Source organism: Colletotrichum fioriniae (genome assembly GCF_027942845.1).
Source record: "Colletotrichum fioriniae strain IMI 355084 chromosome Unknown scaffold_19, whole genome shotgun sequence".
Classification (NCBI taxonomy): domain Eukaryota; kingdom Fungi; phylum Ascomycota; class Sordariomycetes; order Glomerellales; family Glomerellaceae; genus Colletotrichum; species Colletotrichum fioriniae.
Window position 1 is genome coordinate 466216 of NW_027076855.1, and position 16531 is coordinate 482746.

At 50.2% G+C, this 16531-nt stretch overlaps 6 protein-coding genes across 6 annotated transcripts; 2 read left to right on the plus strand and 4 right to left on the minus strand.

The window, feature by feature from the left end:
- Positions 1–2394: 2394 nt before the first annotated feature.
- N0V96_011858 (uncharacterized protein) lies at positions 2395–3798 on the minus strand (the record flags this gene model as incomplete). The annotated part of the gene is made up of 4 exons (XM_053192595.2): positions 2395–2688; positions 2749–3207; positions 3259–3508; positions 3569–3798. The coding sequence occupies 4 exons, from the start codon at positions 3796–3798 to the stop codon at positions 2395–2397; spliced, it is 1233 nt and encodes a 410-aa protein (XP_053049952.2).
- A 1858-nt stretch (positions 3799–5656) lies between these two features.
- Positions 5657–6424, plus strand: N0V96_011859 (uncharacterized protein; the record flags this gene model as incomplete). The annotated part of the gene is made up of 1 exon (XM_053192594.2): positions 5657–6424. One exon carries the CDS (start codon positions 5657–5659, stop codon positions 6422–6424), a length of 768 nt encoding a protein of 255 aa, XP_053049951.2.
- A 2042-nt stretch (positions 6425–8466) lies between these two features.
- N0V96_011860 (uncharacterized protein) lies at positions 8467–9111 on the minus strand (the record flags this gene model as incomplete). The annotated part of the gene is made up of 1 exon (XM_053192593.2): positions 8467–9111. One exon carries the CDS (start codon positions 9109–9111, stop codon positions 8467–8469), a length of 645 nt encoding a protein of 214 aa, XP_053049950.2.
- Positions 9112–11742: 2631 nt separating this feature from the next.
- On the minus strand, positions 11743–12123 carry N0V96_011861 (uncharacterized protein; the record flags this gene model as incomplete). Its single annotated transcript, XM_053192591.1, has 2 exons — positions 11743–11757; positions 11872–12123. 2 exons carry the CDS (start codon positions 12121–12123, stop codon positions 11743–11745), a joined length of 267 nt encoding a protein of 88 aa, XP_053049948.1.
- Positions 12124–12819: 696 nt separating this feature from the next.
- Positions 12820–13734, minus strand: N0V96_011862 (uncharacterized protein; the record flags this gene model as incomplete). The annotated part of the gene is made up of 2 exons (XM_053192590.1): positions 12820–13346; positions 13416–13734. 2 exons carry the CDS (start codon positions 13732–13734, stop codon positions 12820–12822), a joined length of 846 nt encoding a protein of 281 aa, XP_053049947.1.
- A 1429-nt stretch (positions 13735–15163) lies between these two features.
- On the plus strand, positions 15164–16201 carry N0V96_011863 (uncharacterized protein; the record flags this gene model as incomplete). The annotated part of the gene is made up of 1 exon (XM_053192589.1): positions 15164–16201. One exon carries the CDS (start codon positions 15164–15166, stop codon positions 16199–16201), a length of 1038 nt encoding a protein of 345 aa, XP_053049946.1.
- Positions 16202–16531: the final 330 nt, after the last annotated feature.

Genomic DNA, 16531 nt, shown 5'->3' on the forward strand with positions numbered 1-16531 from the left:
CTTGAGGCCGCTACAACACCCTGTCCAGTCAAGTGCTAGTCCGCTTGCGATGCCACACTCCCCTCATTTCGAAGCCGAAAGTAAGCATATGATGATGTTTTCATCATTGTGGTCATTGCGGATATAGTTCGTCTCATGATTATGCTTGGTTGGGAAAATGTCCTTGCACGCGGTGTACATGTACCCTCGGATGCTCGGAGGCAGCAGACATCTGACCTTTTCCGAAGCTGCCGGCTCTGAGGCTAGTCTCAACTCACGCGATCTTTCGCCCTTAGAAAATAGAACTCTTTCACAACCTACAGAGTCACCGCAGGTAAAGAAAGCAGTTTGAAAGAAAATGTTTTCGTTGTGGCTCAATTGCCTTCTTATCTTCGTACCCATCGGCGTTTGGACGTTTTGGTCTGATAAAGCTCCCCTGGTCATATTCATCACCAATGCCATAGCGGTGGTGCCACTGTCCTCTTTGCTCACTGGAGCTACTGAGATGATTGCTTCTGATGCAGGCGACACGGTTGGAGCTTTGCTGAACATAACAATGGGAAACCTCGTGGAGCTGATTCTGTTGTGAGTTATTTTGGCACTTGACCAAAGTTCATTGGCCGAAACAAGAAGAATTCTAACAATTTGTAGCATGTAAGCGAGCTATTTATCGCTCACATCAAGCTGTTTGTATCGTGCTGATGTCCGTAGCATCTCCCTCAAACATAATCAGATCCAAGTTGTTCAAGCATCAATTCTTGGCTCAATGCTTGTCAACTTGCTGCCAATTCTTGGCACCGCCCTGTGTGTCTGCGGAATGTCTCGTCAGGAGCCAGCCTTGAATATGTCAGAGACTCAACTTCTGGGCTGCCTTCTCTTTGTTTCCGTCTTTGTTCTTCTGATTCCGGTGAGTGAGCGACACCTACCTTCCATCTGTTTGAGAACCATACTCATAACGCCAGGCCGCCTTCAGCCATACGTTTCAAGCGCGCGAAGGAGCGAGTGAAGCCATGTTAACAATGAGCAGAGCTTTCTCAGTTGTGGTTCTGTTTATTTATATCTTCTATTTTGTACACGAACTGAGAGAGCAACACACCTCTGCGATCCGACAGCCAGATGCGACGGACCTAGAAGATGGTCGAGCGATCGTACCACCTGGCCCTTCATTATCGCCTCGGACCGTTCTTCTTGCTGACTCTCATGCGGGTATATCAAATGGCACCAGCGAGGGCTACCATCCTACTGATACATCCTTCGAGCTGGAAAACATTGATTATTCCTCAGATCCCGCATCTTCACGTGGGGGCAGCGAAGAAGAACGCGGAAGAAAAGAACACCAGATGGAAGAAAAAGATAGCCGCGAGAGCTCTTGCGACAGCTCGGAGTCATTGAGTCGTCAGTCACTTTGTCATTCGGTCGCAGATCCTAGCCGCTCCAACCGAATCCATGACGTCTCTCAGGCTAGTACTGGTGGCCATCGAAGGTCTTGCTCAGACAGGTTGCGCATCTTCCAGACTAGCCGTTCAAAAGTCGCAACTATTCTAGATCGAGATAAGAGCTCCCGGAGGTCCTTGGGAGAGAAAGCGATTTCCGTCATCACGTTAATCATGAGCTCAGCCTTGATGTCAATGTGCACCGAGTTTCTTGTCGGAACGATTGATGACATAACACATCAAGGTCATCTATCAGAGTCTTTTATCGGCTTGATAATTCTACCGGTCATTGGAAACGTGGCAGAATACGTCACTGTTGTGACAATGGCGTCGAAAGAGAAGCTAGATCTTGCCATCGCGGTTGCGGCTGGTTCAGCCATACAGATCGCACTTTGCGCAGCCCCCTTGACCATTTTGGCAGGTTGGATCATGCGCCGAGACGCAGCTTTTGACTTCAGCTTATTCGAAGCGGCTGCCCTTCTAGGCGCAGCCGCACTCTCCACACGGCTTCTTCTGAGCGATGATCAGGGCAATCTGAAGATGCCGGGTATCAAAGGAACACTAATGTGTGCATGTTATGCATTGATCGGGTACGTATGATAGTACTTAATTCATGTGAAGTTCTAGATACGACAATGCTGACTCTGAGTAGGGTTGGCTCGTTTCTTCTACCGGACATTGAGACATAGCGAAGCCGTACATCGAAAGCACCGAGACTACGTGATATTGTAAGATAATACCTAGGGCATTTAATACCATGGATCAAGCAATAAGAAATGGTGTTGCGAATGATGCTATCCTTGTGAGCTAGTTGAAAGTATTTGCCACATTTGTAGGCCTCTTTGTGTCTTTTGTATAATATTAAACACTACTCTAAGCTTAAATCTTCAAATATGATAGCTGTCCGTTCGTTGACTTTCTATGCCTACTTGCAGAGTATCTCGCGTGACATAGAGTAGTAGGCAAAGTGAAGCACCTTTCTTCACAAGTAGACGTAGCAGTACGGGCCAGCAAGAGTGCTCATCGTGTCACGAATCTTAATAGGAGGACCGGCTGCGTATCCGTAATCGAGAACATCGTCAAGAGTTGTGTTGGCACTTGGAGGCGAGTTCAAGAATGTGTTCGTCCCCATGACGGCATCATCAGCAAACTGACGAGCGTTGGGTGACAGCATCTGCCACATCCACCAGACGCGATCAATCTGCGCATGATGCAGGTAGAAAGCGGGATCACCGGGCGATACGAAAAAGTCTCTTCCAGGGTCACCACCAAGGGTCTAATGAATATTAGCTACGTCTCGTGACATGAATAACACAGGAGGAACGGAGCTACTCACGAAATGACCACCTCCGTGGATGCCCATGCCCATGGTACCCGACTCGGGATCTCCCTGCATCTCAACTTGGAACTTGCCGACGTTCTGAGGAGTCAGGATGTTGTGTAGAATTGCGGAAGCGTTCGAGTACCTCCGGTTGATAGCCGTAGTCAAGTCGCGCTTCAAGCAGCGGGGGTTGTAGGCAAAGAACCCGTCTGGGTTTGTCTCACTGCCTCCGCCCGGAAGAGAGAGTGCCAGAGGGCCAAGGTTCACAGACATATTCTTGAAAGGACCGGATGTAATGCAGCCACCTCCAGTTCCGGTTGGAAGGCGAGCGGCTTCCGATCCATCAGGGTTGGTAAGGATGATATCTTCCTGGTCAGGGATGAACTCTCCGTTTCCAGACATTGATGTATCGCTGCCGTCGAAGATGGGAGAGCTATCCACACCAGTGACGGCGGTCTTTGCCCAGTCCCAATACTTTCATGCTGATTAGCCGTTTGCAACCATGCGTTTGTGCAGGCAACTTACAGGTTGAGTGCCCTTGTATCCACATTCTTCTCTAAGCGCCTCTTCGTACAACCAAGTGAAACGTCTGTGCCAGGACAGAAACGTGCCGGTATAGTGGATGGTGAAAGTCTGGTTAATATGTGTGGCGACAAAGTCATCGAACCGAGTCTTGGCACCAGGAACAATGTCGGAAGGCGTCAGGGCGGGCTTTGACTGAAGGCATTGCACGGCCTTAATGTAGTCGAGTTTTTCTTGTCTTTGCAGGGAACCCCTAGATTCAAGTTAAACGCGACTCAAATAAGATGGCGAGCATGATTAATACGAAGCTCACCATTCCTTGCGTATTCTAATGTTTCCAAGAGAGCAGGAGCTTCCACGCTTCTGAATTTCTCCACTTTGAATCATCTCTTCCGACTTCTGGTAGGCAGCCTGAGCGAGGGCCGCGAGCTGATCGACGTTCTCGGCAGCAGCAGCGGCCCCGTCATCGGTCTGAGGGAGTGGCTTGCCGAGAACAGCTGAAGCCGCCTGAAGGGCGAAAACACCAAGTGAGAGAACGTGCATGATGAGGTCGGCTGGGTCGGACAAGGGAACAAGGCCGCAAGAACGAGTGGCTCAGAGCTTGAGTACTGTCTGAGTGCGGGAGAGAACTTCTGCAGGAGAAACGCCAGTCATGTGGCAGATATATAACCCTCCCACCGTCTCACATCCGGTCAGAAGAGACTGATTAACATCAGTGACAAAATAAGAAGTCAACCCAAGCCCTGCCACATCGTTGTTGGTGCTCTCTCCGTACATGATATTCAGGGATCCTGTGGTGGATCCTGTCGCGTAAAAAGGTCCAATTTGCATCGCCACCAGCCCAGCCCAAGTGAACACCTCCCAGGTAAGAATTCTGCGAAATATATCTCAGTCCAGCCACGAGCAACGTGTTGGTCCAAGATGCAATTGGCTACACTCTACAGGGCAGAACACCCGTCGGCCTTTTGGCGAATCTTGGCTTCCAAGGCCGGAAGAGCGGGAAAGATGGCGGATTACCCGACTCCATCATGCAGGTTGAAGCCGGGGTTGCAGAAACGGCCCACGGTCCGGGCCAGTTGGTGTGTTGGTTTTAGATTCCCATGTAAGGCTCTTTACCTGATGCAGCCTTGAACCCGATGCTGTGCAGGTTTATCCCACGGCCTAGCAACAGAGGTTGAAGGCTTACGCCGACCCCAGAACAGGCGGAGAAGGGCCGTGGAGTCGAAAAGATTCTGACTTTATGCATATTCTAGCTCCAACAACCAACTCGCAGCTAGGGGCACTATCATACCATCCTATGGAATGTCAAACCCATGCTTGTTAATCCCAGCATCACAGCATTTTCCTACAATTCGCCAAGTTGTAAAGCCACCAACCAAGTGAAGAAAAGGGTGCGGCGCAGACGTTCCGACGCAGAACCGACATGACTGGAAATCGGAGTGATGGATTTTTCTATTCGTACTTTCTATCGCAAAAATAGTCGACACCATAGACCTTACTGAAAAGGAAACTGCTGCGAAGAGATGGGCCGATGAGGATTTGCGGACCCTTGCAGCTTCATTTCAATGAGCCAGAGTCTGGATTCGAGTTTGAGGGTGGAGGCGTAATGCCAAGGTGGCATTGAGAGGTCGCTGCCGGCCCAATTGTGAGGATTCGATATACAGACTTGTACCTTCTATCAGTCTATGATGCGTGGCCGAATAACGGAAGACACGGCGCGCCTTGGATGCCCAATTTTATCAAAGCCCTCCCCTCCAAACCAAGCCCAATCTTGACCTCTTTCTCAGTCATCTGATGCCAAATTTAATCACATCATCTTTATTAGAGAATGGAGTTCGTCTCGAACCCGGAGGAGAATGAGGGACCCACGGTGTTGGCCGCAACACTAACAGTCACTTCTGTGGCATTTATTGTCGTGGCAGCTCGCCTTTGGGTGCGCCTCGGCATGATACACAGCTTCGGATTCGATGTAAGTTTGCATTCTCTGGGCTTACTTGGTATTTTTTCCTACAGAATGTTTGCATTGGCCTTGGTACGCTGACAGTGAGCCGAAAGGACGGGTTCATGACATCCGCGATGGTCATCGCAATTACCGGTCAAGGAGTTCTGATCGTGCAGGTCCTTCACGGAGTTGGCCGCCACGTAGGAGACATTGACTTCGTCAAAGACTACCCGATAGCGATGCAGATGGCATTCGTCTCTCAGCCCCTATTCCTAGCTGCTATCTGTTTAGTCAAGCTTGCTGTTGGATCATCGCTACATCGGATTGCCTCCAAAAAGCTTTATAAGAACCTCATTCTTGGGGTCATGGTCTTCATGACCGCTTACACAATTGCCTGTGTTTTCGTCAGTAACTATCGAGTACCTTCAGAGGATGATTGGAAGTCCTATTGCTGACAAAATGTACCCGCCACAGACCATTATCTTCCAATGCACCGATGTACGAGCATTCTGGGACTTCAACGTCAAGGCAACCTGCTGGGATGTTGATACGATCAAGGGCCTTTCCTATGCGAACTCTTCGATGAACATCCTTACCGACCTTCTCTTTGGGATCGCTATCCCGGCGCCTATGCTTTGGGGGCTTAACGTCCCACGAAGGGTTCGAATATCCCTCATGATGGTCCTCGGTCTGGGAGTATTTGCATGTGCAGCAGCTTGCGCCAAAGTCTACTACATCGTCACAAGTTATGGAAGGGCCTTTGATCCGACTTGGGACTCGCGAGATATTCAGATGTGGACCATCATCGAGGCTAATGTTGGAATCATAGCTGGAAGTCTACCAACTCTACGACCCCTCTTCAAGGACTTCCTGGGTAGCATCTACGGAAAGGGATCCAAGGCGCCAACAGCTGGAGCATACTATGGCCGTGGTACGCTACGCAGTGGCAGCAACTGGCAGACTCTGTCAAACACCCAATGGCCGGTCAAGCCAGGTGAAGAGAGAGATGAAAAGTTTTCTAGGAGCCACATGGACCGAACGGGGAACGATTACGAGTTGGAGACATACGCCACTCGGCCTGTGGGAACCACGACTGTCGCGGCTGGGACTGGGGGCGACGACAGCGACATAAGTGAGGACAAGGTTGAGCTGCGGGACAGCTTGACCGATGGGCGGGGTATTAAAAAGACTACTGTGACTACAGTCATGTACTCTAGCTCTCCTTAAACAGGAATTCGACACATGATGATCTATTTCTCCTGATCTTCTTGTCAATAATTTGGTTCGTTGGCACATATGCAAATCGAGTTGCTTCTCCTGCCCTCTCTCATAAAAGTGATAGGTCCCTGTCTGCCAGAGTGTGCCTCTTTCGCCGTTGGGACTCACGGCTCTTCAAACGCTACAATGTTCCTGACTGTAACGTCATGCCGGCTAAGGGATATAGGAAGGATTCTTCACCTCGCTCGCTTCTGCATCTTTTTACCCATTCGGCAACGTGGCCCGAGACCAGGCAGTCTCATTGGTCGAGGACAAGTGCTGTGTGGCCTGGTAAGAAAACTGATAAATTATCACAGCCGGTATGAAAATGCGCCAATGTGGCAAGGCCGGAAGTAATCCTTGCACGGATGGAGTTGTTAACGAAGTGTGTTGGACAAAAGCACCTCAACCCTTCGGACCTCGAACCGCGGATGCGACTGGTACATAGAGGCTCAGATTACGTCCACTTTTCAGAGCCCTGGTCTTTTTTTGGGTCCAAAATTCGAGCTGTGTCCAATTGCTGATATATGTTGGGAACTTTGCAGGACAAGAGATCCTGGATCATATGCGATCGCAATTTCTCAGGCGTTGTATCCGATCGTAACAGGCTTGACAACTCGCAAGAACCACACCTAATCTCCACCCCCATTTCCAACCGACTTAACAGACCTCAGAAATAATATTGAAAGTCAATGGCCGTGCAGATGTAGCCTGTTTTTGCTTCACACATAACATGCGAAGACACCCAGTCGACCGCGGAGGAGACAGGACCGACATCGTCAGGCAAGTAACCCAGCACGCCCAGGTAGACTGAGCTTATGACCAGGGTAAGAAATCACTCATGACGGTTCCAGATGGCGGCATCACTCGCCACATGTGCGGCGTCGGCGACCAGGCACAGCCGAATGACGGTGACGATCGTACCTAGGTGGCGGCGACTGCATCGCAGAGATGTTCTTCCACGACTTTCTCCGGGCGCATTTTTCCGGATCGACCGCGTCTGCATTATGTAGCAGCGTCTCCAAGACTGATAGATGGTCACGGTGTGCGTTCACGATAGAGCCCATAGATGAATTGAAAACTATTCTTATGGGGTGGCGAGATGCCGCAAGTACGAACATGTTGAAGACGCCGGCGAGCTGCGGTCGGAACGCCTGTAGATTCATGTTGAAGTTGACAAGCCAGGTGTTACGAATAGTGAGAGATATGCCGTTGAACAACCGCGTAGGTGGCCCTGAAGAGCCCAAAAAGCGGCTTAGACATGTTGGCGCGGATGAAGGTGACGCGGTAAGCCAGATCGGGATGAGAGAAACCCATGCTGGCGAACCTCTTAAGCTGAATATCGTGACCTCCATCGACTGTATAGTTCAGGCAGAAAAAGCTGGAACGTTCTCGGTGTTGACTTGCCCAAAATCAAGACAGATACTAATAATACACCCGTTCTCGTCTTTAGGCTTGAAGACTTGTAGTTGTAAGCCATGCTTTCCTGAGTCTATATCGAGGTCTTTGGCAAGCCTGTTCCCACAGATATGCGGGTACTTCTTCGCCAGCTATGATTCGTGACCACGGCCCCGTTCCCCAACAGATCAATTACTTACATGATCCAGACAGGGTCCTATTGTGATTTTTGATACATTTTCTTATATTCAAAGTACGGGTCAAATTGGATCAGTACAACCTTCAGACTAGGAAGGACCAGAACTTGTGTGAAACCACTCTTTTCCAACGCCGGCGTTGACTTTTGATCCCCCGCATATTATCGTCAGGACATCGCCAAAGGTAAGACACATGAGGCGAAAATACAAATAACCAATATGTAAGCTCGCGATTTACACAATAGAAGAGATGGCCAGGTGTTGTCTCAAAGTCTGCGGGATGTGAATTCCACATGCTAGGAGCGATGCTGGTGCTCCAAGATGAAGTCTTTGCGCTATCTTGAGCCTTCACGTATCGACCTCTACCTTGAAAAACTCAGTCACTTGGCCCCCACCTGATCATAGTCCTTGACATTTCTAAACCTGAAAACTCTCACCGCGACCCCGAAGCTCACCAGTCAGACCCCGCGCAAAGAAGCTTCCTTCGTATCTTAAAATGTCAACACCACACCAAGGATCAAATGCAGAGCGGCGCGGAAACGTGATCTGACCATGGCCAGCCCAGATCTCGGTAAACTTCCAGTCCATGATTGTAGGAATCAGCTCTTGAATCGCTGGTGATGTTCCCACACATGGCTGCGGAATACTACGAAGATTGAGACCCCATTTCTCTGCAGCAGGCAAACTGGGAATTCGATGATCGGGTATGAATTCGCACTCGAAAACAGTTCGTCCTACCGGCCTCTGGGCATTTGCCAAAACCAGTCGTGTGCCGTTGGTTGTCTGAATATCGGCCTTGCCAAAGACTTTGGGAAAGCCGTACTGCTCACGTCCTGCGAATATGGCTGCCTCGTTGTCGAGAATCAAAATGAGACTATACATGAACTTTTCATTCTTGTAGGTCACCTCGACTTGGTGGACGAACTCCTTGTAAGCCCCCACAGGGCTCATTCCGTAGTCGAGCACTGTGGTTGACATGAGAGGTTCGTCTTCGAGCTCTAGCACGTTTGGGACCAGATGGCGAACTTGAGATACGGCGACGCGATAGGTGAAGCCCAGCATCGTATCGATTGCGAAGCTGTATGGGTCTGGTGGTTTCGGATATGTGGGAGAAAATATGGGAACCGATTCCGCTCCAAAAGATAGTGTACCAAAAGGCATTTTTGTTGATTGTTAACTTTGAATATGTGATATATTAAAAAATCCTGTTTTGTTGCAATTGATGTGTGCTAACATCAAAGCCAGGAGGTAATGAAAATATGACACTTGCCCCGAAGTTCCTTGTGCTCCAAATTTGAACCTATTCATGCCTCTCCTCGGTGTCCTTGGCAGGTCCGGGAAGACCGCCTCGAACCCCATAGGTGCTGCACGATGATGTTGATTCTCATGATACTTACTCGCTGGCAAGAGTCAGACTTTACGTTATCACCGTGGACTGTGAGACGTTAGACTAAGTGGGCATCGCCCGAACCACGTTAATCAAGTGGGCATTGTCCGACATGCCTGTCCCTCTGCCGCGGCATCCAGATGTCCGCGAAAGGCCGTTGGCAATCCCAGTCGCGCCGGCCGAGCTCTCGGTATCAAATTCGGGACCCGAATCCGCTGGAGCAGCTCTCACTCCTCGCTGTAGGACGACAGCCGTTGGCTCGACCGTAGCGTAGATTCGGCTGGCGTCGCATCTGATGTTGCATGATTTGTCACACGTGCCACCCCGGGAAGTATTAAGCGTCACTCCGGCGGGATTCGGTCTGGTAATATTCAAAATGCGGGGTGAAGCCCCCGCTCTGTAAGCATAAAGTCTCGGCATAAGTCGTCGTTCATCTCGGAACCAGGTTGTTAGAGCGCCAACTTCAATAAGCCTGAACAATAAGTCTGTCAAAATGCAAGCTTTTCAGTACGTGGAGAAAGGCGGCGGCCTACAACTGCAAAATCTACCGATCCCTCAGCCTGGCCCTGGCTGGGTTCAGCTACAAGTCAAAGCAGCTGGTCTGTGTCATTCAGACTGCCATATATTGAAGGGCATCGATGGGGTTGTTCAGCGGCCTATCACTCTCGGCCACGAAGTCTCTGGGATAATCACAGCTCTCGGCCCCGATGTGAAAGGATTCAAAATGGGGGACCGTGTTACCGTGGGACTTTTCTCATATCCGATCAAGCTTCGAGACTGGACAATGGCTATTGGCCTTGGATTCGACGGTGGTTACGGAGAATTCGTGCTGGCACCTGTGGCAAGATTAGTTCACATCCCGGATATCCTCCCATTTTCTCAAGCCGCGGTAGCGACTGACGCAATGGCAACATCTTACCATGCTGTGGTAATCGAAGCCGCTGCGAAACCGGGTATGACGATTGGCGTTATTGGTATCGGTGGCCTTGGGATGTCAGGTCTCGGCTTTGGGGTCCTCAAAGGGGCCAAAGTGTACGGCATCGACATATCCGAATCAAAATTCAAAGAAGCGAAGAGACTGGGGGCCAGCGGATGTTTTAAGAGCCTCGAAGATGCTCAAGATGTGGAGTTCGATGCCATCGTTGATTTTGCCGGCACAGGGGCAACAACGAAGCAGGCCATTGAAAGGGTGAGCGAAGGAGGCAAAGTCGTGGTCGTTGGGCTAGCAGGTTCCGAGATCACGATTCCTAGCTACGCTTTGATTGGTCGAAGCGTAACTCTCATTGGTTCATTTGGAGCGAGTGAACAGGACTTGAGAGATGTCTTCGAGCTGTTGGCAAACAAGTCGTTTGAGCCAGAGTTGACAGAGATTCCTTTTGCGGAGATTCCTGCGGGGCTTGATGCCTTAGACAGGGGCGAGACGCAGGGAAGACTGTGGTCAGATCCTAGTAAGGCGAAGACAAGCTCAAGTAAACTGTAATGAGCATTGGCACCATGGCTGAGTGTTGTGGTAATAATGCATAAACAACCAATGTAATGATGCATCCAATTTTTTCGCTCTTGTTCTTCTTGTTGCATGCTAAGTGGTACCTATCAATATATCAGAGCAACTTCGTTAGGAGTAGCAGGTATCACATATGAGTAGGAAAGCTAGCTGGCAACCAGATTTAATCAATCTTCATTTATCGACTTAGCTAGACCAAAATGATGCGCGATGCGGAATCTTCCGCCTCCATGACCTACACTTACTTACTCGTCCAAGAATACAAGACATTTGAGCTCAATGCTCGCTCTCTCCGTGTCATTCACAAACCTGGAATCCTCAAAAGAACTATGAAACACAGCCATTCTCGACTCGAAACTTTCCAATGAGGCACTATCCCATTGAAGAAATAAGACAGGCTCATCTGGTTGCTGATGATCTAGAAACACCCAATCATGCTTCTCGCTGTAAAGAAGCCGTATCCAGCCAGAAGTCTTGAGCGTCTTTGCCAAAAACCTTGAATTTTCCCTCAGGTCGTGAGAAGATCTGTGCATGTCGTTCCTGAGATCGAATGCTTTTGGGGACTAGAAAGGCAATTGGGTCGCGTTTGATTGTCTTCAGAGGCCTCCATACGTTGACTAGAAGAACTCGACCCTTGGGAGGCCCTGATTTCGGCGGAGGATCCATATTGGGCATGGTATTTTCCAGGAGTTCTAGACCGCTTTGAACAGTCAAGTCACCGTGAATAGAGTAGACTGGCGTGGTGTCTTTTCTAACTCCGCTTGTATCGGAGTGTCGAATTCTTGAGACAGTGGTGAATATTCTATTGGCGTTGAAACTGTTCGCAAACTTCGTCAGTCATTGTACCAATCACGAAAATTCAGTTAATAAGAAAAAAATAAAAGTTGTATTACTGTTTCTTCAGGAGCTCTTGGGTGTCTCGAATTATTACCTCGCGCACCTCATCCTCGTCAGACCAGTCTTTGATATCAACCTCATGCTTCATGAACTCAAGTCCATCAGTCGCGGTAGTGAACTGGTCCATCTCAGAGCGAATGTTGCGAACGAAAACTTCGCGCCTATCTCTGTAATTCTCTGCATCGGAATAAAGATTGGTTGGCGTGTTGAGGAACTCTGGTGTTGGCGGCGGCTTCCTGTAGACAAGATGCGTCCTGACTCCTGAAATAGCAGACGCTGAAGACATACTGTGAGGCAATGAGATTAGCGGAAAATATGTTGTGAAAGACGACATTTGAATGTTAGACTTATCGTTCGAAATCGATATGGGAAATCGTGCTTCTTATGTGATTTATAAAAGCCCCTTGCGCGGAGTCTTCGTTCTGCAGCCATTCAATAGTGAGCTATATTTAGAGCCCTGCAATCATCATACAAATCCCACGCTTGAAGCTGACCGATGCAGTGATACGCGATGGATGCAGCCGCTGACCAACAGCAGTGGTAGCAGAGAATGGAGTTCAAGGTAGCATGAATGGAACGCTGCACGATGTGCCTATAGGACTAAGTACGTGGATGATTCGTTCTCACGAGCATCATCGCCACATAAGTCTGAAGAATACCGGTGGGATCGCCTTCTGGTAGACGCAAAGGGAAGGTCAGCGAGGGTACATCTCTCTAGTCCACCACGCCAAGATGTCATGCGGTTTGATACCAAGAAAGAGGAGAGACGACAAAGCAGCCCGTTGTTTTCCTCCATAACGAATCACGGCTGAGAGGTAATGAAACAACATCGGGTATCTTTACCCGTCTTCAAAATATAGCTACACGCATAGTAGTGTGGATTGGGTCTTTTCTCAAACATGACAGCCGAGTGAGCTTCGGAGTTGACCAAGTTCCTACACGACAGGACAGCTGTTACCACAGCACCGCGTCCAACCAACTATCACTCTATCTCATCATCGTCTCCGTGGAAGAATCTCAGAATAGCCGCTGCGACCAAGTCACCATCATGTTCCCAATGCGCAGTCTCCGCCGCCTGGTCCGCATGTTCCATATCCTGAATACCGCCGCTGTCAATCCTCATCTGGATCTGCCTTTTGACCATATCCTCATCAAATGCCAAATGCGCCTGCGACGTGAAGAGCCGGCCCTTGATGTAGACGCCCTGTACTTTGGTGTGCTCGCTGTGGCCCCACACATCCACCTTGTCACTAGGCTTCAATAGACCCTTGGAGCTCTCGGTGGTAGGTGGCGCGACGACTTGGTCTTGGTGCATTTGGTGAAGGTGCACATGATCGTCTTCCGTCTTAAATAGTTGCTTGCCCACTGCCGAAAGGTCGATTCGGCAGTGGCCCAACTCCCAGTCTTTCGAAGGTGCTGGTGCGACTTCGGCGCCGAGCATCCGGTTGAGAAGCTGGTGGCCGAAGCACACGCCGCTCAAGTGGAGATCCGGCCGGCGCTCCCAGAGTTCTGTTGTTCGGAGTCAGTACCGCTGGTTGCAGACGTGTGTAAACCGCAGTGGCTTGAGTGGTGACGAACCTTGCAAGACTCCGAGGAGTTTGATAATCCAGGGATTGTCTCCGTGTGCATCATACATGCTTCCGGTGATCAAGACACCTTGATAGCTGTCAAAATCCTCAAATGACGGAATTGTGCCTCCTTTTTCCTCCACGACGAACTTCTGGTCCGTATCGACTCCCAGCGGAGGGTCGTGTTCAGCGCCAGCATGCTGGAAGTGAGTGTGCAGAATTTCTCCAAAGCTACCCTTTGCTGCATGGGTGTCAGGGTGAGGGTTGTCCGTCTCCAACACAATTATCCGGACTACTGGCGCATCGGGGGCAGGGTACTTCTTTGACATCTTGAATGTGTCTCACTCAAGGGACTTGCGGTAGAGTAATGTTATCAGGGGTGTTGAACTTGGGCTGTTTTGATTGCTCATGGGCAAGTTTGGGGTATCGATGAAGTAAGAAAGTTGCAGGGTAATCCATAGGCGCAACGCAGTGGCTCACGCATTACTTAAGGGGGACTCATCTCCCCAAGACCTCTTCTACAGTGACGCGTTGTAATGTCGAGTAACTAGGTACATAGGCCAAGAGAAACATTCCTTAGCATTTTGCCGTTGCGTCCGGGCCATCTGAATACAAAATTGACGTCAACAATTTGCCCGCGACTCTGTTCTGTAGGGCTGAGGTGAATGGATTCTTCGATGACGGCAAGTTTGCTGCATTTGAATTTTCATAACATAATTCCCGTTCTCTGTCCACTACACCGGCGGCTCGGCGGGTTCCACAGGGGTGGAACTACTGCTGCTTGGCCCAAGTTTAAGAAAGCTAAATCAAGTATTCCAGGCTTGTGCCACCTCCCAAGCCATGGCGAAGCTTGCGCGGAAGAAAGCTGGGCTGGATAACTCGGAGGTTCAGTCTCGGCCGGTCTGGAGACTATATGATGAGAATGAACCTCTCAGCAAACCTGCATTGAATGTTTGAATCTTCGCCATGGTGCTCAAGAAGCCGGGAGAGGGATCCCGCGAGACAAAGAGAGTGGCCAGGGCCAACTGCCCAGACCCCGAACTCGGAAGTCCACCCTAACAATAACTCGCCTCAACCGTGGGCACAATGGGGAAATGCCCCAAAAATATAGCATCACAATGGATCAAGAAGCCCACAGTCAAGCTTTCGCGCAATATCTGCACTGACGTTGCAAGGGCGATGGAAGTTTTTCAAATCGGGGATAATGCTCCTACCCAGGTAGATATGATTCAGTCAATGGTTCCGCAACATTCTGTAAGACCAAAATTGTTTCTTTGAAGCATGAGTTTCGAAGACAACAAAGAGGACTTATGCAGCTCGGAAATACAGCGCAGGGCATCACAGCGAACTATCTGGATTGTGATGGGTGCAACCAGTCCCCCTCCCCCTGATGCAGCACAACAGCAACAAAACGGAGACTACCTTGGACATAGGAAGTTGGTACCTTACAAGGGAGATTTTACTCAAAGAGACACCGCCTGATCCGGCGTTTTCTTTCGCGCTTCTGCCAAAAGCCACTGGAAGTTGTTTCGTCAGAGGAAGACGCCTAAGCGACACAAAGCAGCTAACGAACGACACCAACTAGGGAGCACCCATAGCTTCACAGGACAAAAGGCAACAGTTCATATATAAGAAGACTCGAGTATGCCGGCTTACGACATTTTCTCGAGGACTTGATCGAGACAGTCTCAGTCCCTCCTCGATTCGGCACTTGACTTGAGAAGGAGTCTAGCTCAACCATCTAACCAGTCTGACAAAATGGACAGAGAAACCTTGCAGAAGCTTCGCAACATGCATTTCGGCGGAGGGTCTGGCGGAGGCCTCGGCGGGGCCAGTAGCGGAGGGAGCCAAGGGGCCCCCTCTGCCGTCGGTTCGGTCGACGAATCTCTTGATATCGGCGAAGGCAACGATGCATTCACCGGCAAACGATGGGACTCGGTCCCGTTGGCCCAGGCCGGCCGACCTCTCATCGGCGCTCCGCACCAGATTCCGCCCCAGAGTCTCCAGCAATCACAGCCACCGTCCGGATACCCGCCCGAACAGCCCGTCCCGCCGTACATGCCGGTCGGACAAGGGCCGGTCGATCGTCTCGTACCCTCGGATGCAGCCGCCATGACGGACAAGCGCGAAGAGATCCGCAAAGTTTTCTGGCCAGAAATCAAGTCTTGGATGACCTCCGACACGGCCCTCCAGCAGTTCGCTGCTCCCTGCCCCAAATGCTCAACATCAATGACCACCGCGCCCGGCCAGAACTCGAACCGCGCCATGGTTCTCGTTTGCGGTCACATTCTGTGCGAAGCATGCATCAAACAGATTGCAAATCTCTACAACCTCGGTCAACCAAAGTGTCCCTACTGCTCAGGCCTCATCGGCCCTTACTCACAGTGCGCTCAAAGCTGCGTGGATGTGGGCATGATGGGCTTGCCTCTGCCCAGGAGCATGGCAGAATTGGACAAGTTCCCGCTTACCACGCCCGAGGGCGCGTCCCGCCCTTCATGTTGCTTCACGTGCCGCGCTCTCCGCGTCGAGAGAGCCACCAACTCCCTAATAAGAGCCATACTCAGCGAGACCAGATCTCGTGCGGTTTGGGCTCCCAGATACGACCACAAAGCTGATGGGAAAGATTACAGTGACTACAAGCGGGTACCAGCCCTTGACAACATTATGAGGCAGATCCGAGACATTACGCATAGCGATTACATCTATCAAAAATATACTTGGCTGACGCCGACTGCTGAGCAGAAGAGGCAGGAAGCCTGGGTGGAAATGTTGGACACGGGACGTCATGTCTCGTAAGGGTATACTCAGCTACACAGGCTTTAGACTGTCCAGTTTCTAATGAGGATCAGATAGGCAGGGTGGCGAACCAAAAGGAATGAATTTACGGGAGCAGGAGAAAAGCATAGGATCGAGTCAGCAGGTGCACGCAACAACAAGTTTAGGCTGTACCGAGATGATGATTTTCTGGCTAGCTATTACTGTAATTGAGCTCTCCTTCAGGTCCAACCGAGTTCGATGTATCCCGAAATTGCATTCTAAGGGTGTCAGATCGCATTTCCAATCATTGTGAAAATCAATGGCGCCAAACCAGATAGTTCTTGGCGTATCGAAAAGCTTCAATATGTA